Source organism: Sinocyclocheilus anshuiensis, unplaced genomic scaffold, assembly GCF_001515605.1.
Source record: "Sinocyclocheilus anshuiensis isolate Anshui unplaced genomic scaffold, SAMN03320099.WGS_v1.1 scaffold1144, whole genome shotgun sequence".
Taxonomy (NCBI): Eukaryota; Metazoa; Chordata; class Actinopteri; order Cypriniformes; family Cyprinidae; genus Sinocyclocheilus; species Sinocyclocheilus anshuiensis.
Genome location: NW_015551101.1, coordinates 1,273,075 through 1,279,278, shown reverse-complemented (window position 1 = coordinate 1,279,278; position 6,204 = coordinate 1,273,075). Strand labels below are relative to the sequence as shown.

The following is a 6,204-nucleotide window of genomic DNA, read 5'->3' as shown; positions in this document are numbered from 1 at the left end:
GGATGAGGAACCCAACCACCACCTCCGAGCTGGTGGAGGCTGTCGAGCTGGCGGATGCGGCCCAACACCGGGATGCTAGGGAGCGAGCGCCGCCATTTCCCCAGAGGGTGGTCCAGGAGCGGAGCGCACCGGAGAGCCCCCCGCGACCAGTAGGCAGGCCGGCGGCTCCCTCTCCGCGGGATGAGCCCATGCCAATGGAAGTCCCCGCACGTCCTGCACGGACCTGGCTGACCGGCTGCATTGTGCACCACGACCTGCCAGTTGGAGCTCCAGAGATGGAAGTGAAAGTGAATGGAAAGCCGTTCTGGGCCATCCTGGACTCGGGCAGTGTGGTCACTCTGGTCCAGTACGTTGGACCTCACCAAAGGCTACTGGCAGGTACCCCTCTCTGAGAATGCCAAACCTAAGACTGCTTTCTCTACCCCTAGTGGCCACTGGCAGTACCGGACCCTTCCTTTTGGCCTCCACGGGGCACCCGCCACGTTCCAGCGGATGATGGACATCCTGTTGCGGCCCCATCAGGCCTACGCCGCGGCCTATCTGGACGACGTCGTGGTCCACTCCGAGGCATGGGAAGACCACCTGGACCGGTTACGGAGGGTGCTCTCGGAGCTCCGGAGGGCTGGACTCACCGCCAACCCTCGCAAATGCCACCTTGCCCTCTCCGAGGCGAAGTACCTTACGGTGGCCTGACTACAAGCGACGCAGCATGCGAGTCTCCAAAAACAGCTGATGAACAACTACAGTACGTCACCACTGACACCTACTTCTCTATTTCAGCACGGAGGAAAAACACACCTCGGGCCAAGAGTTTGGTACTACTTGTCACAGCCAACTAAAAGAATGAGATAAACAGTGTATCTTCAAGAACGATCAGCGAGATGAATGTAAACGGCTTGTAGTGCACTCAGACCTCTCTGCCCTTGCAGGAGAGATAGATTACACATGAAATCACTCTTCTCCTCAAGTGTCTTCCTGGAGTAGACCAAAAATCTGCAGCGTTCAGCACAAAAACTGATACAGAAAAGCATGTTTAACTGACGAATGAGGGGTCCTGCAGGTCTGTGTCGGGTGGGAGTGTTATATAAGCATGCTGCGTGGGAAGAGCAGGATATTTAACGACTCTCTTCACTATACTGGTAAGCATTACATGTCAAAGGTGTATAGGTGACTGAATCATAACAGCCATAATTAAACTCACAGCTTGATCCTGCCGTAGACGTCAACGTCCTTTCAGAACAGTGCCTGCACTGTCAGCCGAGTGTTTGGACCAATGAAATGGCAGCACACACCATTCCAGAGGAGGCAAACCCTCCCCCTATATGAGCCAGCTGGTGGGATGCAGAAGGAGGAATGCTGGGTATTGATGGATGAATTAGCTTGCTAACAAAACGGGCTGACTTCTGACATTTTCTGCATGGGTATGCAGCATTCAGCCCCAAGGATGCTGAGAAATAATCTTATTTCCTTCTAGCCAGTGACATTATTCTCTAACATGCACTGTGAGAGACTTACAAAGGGTTGCACACAATGTATTTTTGCATTAGGATTTATATAATTGCAATTAATGTACGCTCTAATGACTTTATGAGCATTAGAGAATAATGTGTGTGATATTCTCAAAGTGGTCTCATGCAATGTACAGCAGGGCTTAGTCTAGGACAGGTCATGTGAGTTATCATGTGAATGGCAGTGTTATATAAGAACTGGGCCAGTCCCGCAGGCCCTCACAGCTTTTAGTGGATAGTAGCACAGCACTAACAGCTCTAGGCACCTCTGCTCAGAGTTAGTAAGGATAAAGCATTCAGAAATTATTGCAATAAAGGAGTAAAAGTGCCATTACCTGGACATCATACAGCGCCACAATGTTCTCATGTTGGAGTTCCTGTAAACAAAAAATAAACACTGTCTATAAATACTGTGGCATTGTAAAAATAATATAATAATAAAAGAAATATAAGAATAAAAGACAGATACATAATATAAAGAATTATTTAAAATATCGCAAATATAATAAACAATAACTGTAAAAATTTATTTGATCAAAAATACAGTAAAACAGCTATATTATTAAGATTTAAAGTAATTTAAAAGTAATTTATTTCTGTGATGGCAAAGTTGAATTTTCAGCATCATTAATCCAGTCTTCAGTATCACATGATCCTTAAGAAAGTATTCTATTATGCTGATTCGGTGCTCAAGAAATATTTCTTAATATTATCATTGTTGAAACCAGTTGTTCTGCTTAATATTTTGTAGAAACAGTGATACATTTTCTTCAGGATAAATAAAATGTTTAAAATAAAAAACAACAACATGGATTTGAAATAGAAATCTTTTGTATCATTAAATAATAAATGTATTATTAATACAAAAAAAGAAAACCAACAATGACAGCTCACCTTTAAAATTTTGATTTCTTTGCCAAGCAGAATCTGAGATTTGGAGAGATTCTTTTTGTTAATACTCTTGATGGCGACCTCCCAATCAGTCTTCTGCAAATATTATATAAAGAGAGCAATTATCATTAATTCAGTTGCACGTTACAGCGCCTAATTACATTACTATGAATCCTCCAAAACATTTACTTTTTACATTTTGAGCATTAGAGTTGAAATATTGACTGGTTAACCCAGTATGTGGGAGTCTTTGGTTGAATACACACTAACATTTGCTTCAAAAGCCAATTCTTTTTATTATGCTGCATCCATTCTGCATCTATTTCTCAACTTGTGACCTGGTACCACATAAAGCGGAGAGTATAATTGGGATTTTAGCCTTTGGGAAGGGCAATTGTGTAAGGTGGGATTCCATAGGGCCACACACTAGCTTTAAGAAACTGTCCCCAACGCAGAGTGGAAATCCATGAATAGAACGATGCTTTTCATGTAAATGTAGGTTAATAGGAGATGTTTCTGCGGCACACTGTGCTGTAGCCAAATGCTGGCAGCACGCAAGAGCGGCTGCGTTCATCTCGCCTCGCTGAAAACCAACTCAGCCAAGCGTGGTGAAGGCAACCCAAAGAAAACGCTGCTGGCTTCAATACTGACCCCATTCAGTAGATGAGCATTCAAAGTCTCTGCTTTTAATATCACATCTAATCAAGGAATGAGAGACTGAATGCACAACATAAATGTCGTATATATGCAGCTAATTTATGTCCTGTATCATTCTGCATGTCTTCCCAGCTAGAATGCATAAATCAGCGCTCATAAGCATGTGTGATTATGAACATCGTAATATGTTTGTAGGATGAATATAACTGTCTCACTGGTAGTATTGAGTCAGCTGCTTTGGATGAGGTAGGTGATCATAAATATGTATCAGATTACTCCTGCTATATATAGTCACAGGCTGATATTGTACTACATATTGTGCATACACTAAGCATTTCCTCACACAAACATACAGTATATGCAACATGCAGAGATAACCAACTGTAATGATCTACAGATGCTAAATAAATCATTGACCATAGAGGTATGGGCCAATATTTGCATTTGATCTGATTAGACTAGGTTTCAACATAACCAAACAGTTTTTCAACTGTACAATTGAGTGTTCTGATGCCTGATTTTCATTCTACATTTTAGAGAGTTTGAATGCTGTTAAAGTCAGTATGAAATGGAAATAAATCTAATTTCTAAATGCATGTTATTTTTTTTTTTGTGAATTTATCTGTGCATACAGTATGTTACAGTTTTTAAATTTTTTGACCTTTTCTTTTTTAATTAAAATGTCATAACTCAGTCTTGTGATGAAACAACAGGCTTCTCTATGGTGACATATGTTGGACTTCTCCTATCCCATTCAGATCAGCCTTCATTCAATCAACGATTGGTGGACTGAACCAAGACCCTGTACTAGGCCTATATGTTTTCTTTTTTTCATTTGTTTCACTCGGAATGTATTTCAGATCTGTTGCAACTTCTGTTACATTGCAACTTAAAAAAAATAAGAATATTATCAGCTCAGCTACAAACTTTTATATCAGGATATTCCCACCAGTCAGAATGAAACATCACAAATAAGATCTTTTAAATATCTCAGTAGTTTTACCTAGACACCAACGAGATTACATAGAGAAACTGGAGATGTAGATGTTTCTCACGGAAAACAACCCAGTAATCTCATGTGTCTCCTCTAGAGTTTCAGATGAGATCTCAATGATCGAGGCCTCCAATTTTGCTCAGATTTGTACCAAAGTCTCCGATTCAAATCCCAACAGTTACTAGTATCTATTCCAGCTTATTAAATCAAGATACTTGTTTATGAGACGTAGTATTGATCCCAAATTGTTTCTAGTAAATTTCACTATTTTATGGTGAATATTTTATATATACTGAATATTTTATAGTGGTACTGAAAATGATTGTAATTACTATTGGACTAGTAATTTAAAAGACACTAATAGCGAACACAGATACTCGTTAGTTTTATGCAATGATGTTTAAGCGGCTTGCGATGTCCTCATAACATCCAGTCAGTGTGTTTTGTGTATTTAGGCAATGTCAAAATCGAGCACAAAAATCATAACAAAATGTGGGTCCCGTCCCTCCGCCCAAACGTAGTAGACCGGTCAGTCCTATTGACGTCAGACGGCTTATTCACGGAGGCTGTTTTATGAATGAATGACTCCAGCAGTATGTGACGTATTCTAGCACACTTTACATACAAACAACCCATGGTTTCTAATCAAGAACTGCTATGACAGAAGACCTGCAAAAGCACAATGCATGCACTACACAAATCTATATTTCGCTATTAAAATGCATTTAATCCATGTAAATTTGAGATTTAAATGCCTCACTGTATACTGGGATGCAAATAGGATAAACTAGACGCACATAACCAGCATGGCCCAGATTCGCAGTGAATAATGATGCTCAGCCGCAGGGGCTCGAGCCAGTCATGTGCTTATTTACCTTTTTATGTCTTCCCTTGAAGACGACCGCAAAGGCTCCGTGTCCGACGAGGTCTTTTCGGCTGTATTCAAAGTCTCCCACCGTCTCCATTTTCTGGCAGGTGTCCAGTGATACACAGCAGCTTGTAATGGAGAGGTTATCGCGGACAAGTTCTTCAAACTCTCGTTAATCCAGACGACAGTCTGTCCGAGAACCCTGTCATCCCCAAATTATCAATGCGAAATACGATTTAGTACACTTGAGAGTTTCCTAATAGCTGTCTGGCTTAAAATCAAGACGAAGTCAGAATCAAAACAAAGGAATAGCTAAATGTGAAGTTTACTAGCTAACTTAGACGCACAGGATGCACATAACTAGTTCCGTTGTCGCTCTCTGACCCAGTTAACAAGACATTAGCTAGATAAAATAGCTATTAATTAATCTCAAACCTATATAGTTTCCAAGCTACATGATGTCAGTTCAGTTTAAAAGGAAAGAAAGAGGTTGCAAACGCCCTCTCTCTTACTGTAATAGTGCCTCGTTAACTCAATAACGGCACTGTGGGTCATTGAGTTTCCCATCGCTAGCTGGCTAAAAATGACAGCCAGACGAAATCCAACAATATTTACAATTACAACGCAGCAGATAAATCCTAATAAATAATATCTAGATGTGTTCCGACATCTATTTTACATATAGACAAGCAGTGCCGCTTATATAATGACAGGTCAGTTCATAAAAAAACGCGATCCAGCAGCGTTCCTATTCGTTTAATGCAATAGTCATCTGTCCTTCTGCTTCTATGGCACTCTCCTTCAAATCCATATGATAGCTGGGTAGCGTTACACAATTTCTTCGGTTCACCCCTCTGTCCTGCTTTCGATCTCGCGGGACAATGCGGGAAAACATCAGTGTGTTACTTTTAAGAAACGCAGGAAAAGACGTTAAAAGCACGATCCGTTACGTGAAGGGGAATTAACGTTTATCTTCAGTTCGTTCTGAGAAGTTGACCGTGATCACAGCTTGCTGCATTACAACGACAGAGCTCTTACACCCGAGTGTGTCGCCCTCCGCCGCGAGAGATAGTCCCACTCGTATCACAAAGTCTGAGCTCGGAAAGAAAACAGGATACAAAGGAGAAGAACGTTTTTAGGAGGCTGTGAAAAAGCGAACATCTTTAATTTCCCACCAGAATGCGGTTTAATAAGTAACTACGAAAGAAAGAAAGATTGATTGATTAGGCGTAATTATACCTAATATGTACAAGAAAAACATGCATTTGAAATATTCATAATGTTGA

The 6,204-nt window shown here is 41.1% G+C and overlaps 1 protein-coding gene across 1 annotated transcript in view; it reads right to left on the bottom strand.

Moving 5' to 3' along the window:
* Window positions 1-5,956, bottom strand: part of LOC107662799 (serine/threonine-protein kinase ULK2-like) — a 41,514-nt gene extending 35,558 nt beyond the window's left edge. The window contains exons 1-3 of the mRNA XM_016452913.1: window positions 4,926-5,956; window positions 2,403-2,495; window positions 1,844-1,885 (exon numbers count right to left, since the gene is read on the bottom strand). Coding sequence (XP_016308399.1) covers window positions 1,844-1,885; window positions 2,403-2,495; window positions 4,926-5,015 — 225 coding nt within the window. The 5' untranslated portion in view covers window positions 5,016-5,956. The remainder of the gene's footprint in view (window positions 1-1,843; window positions 1,886-2,402; window positions 2,496-4,925) is intronic.
* Window positions 5,957-6,204: the final 248 nt, after the last annotated feature.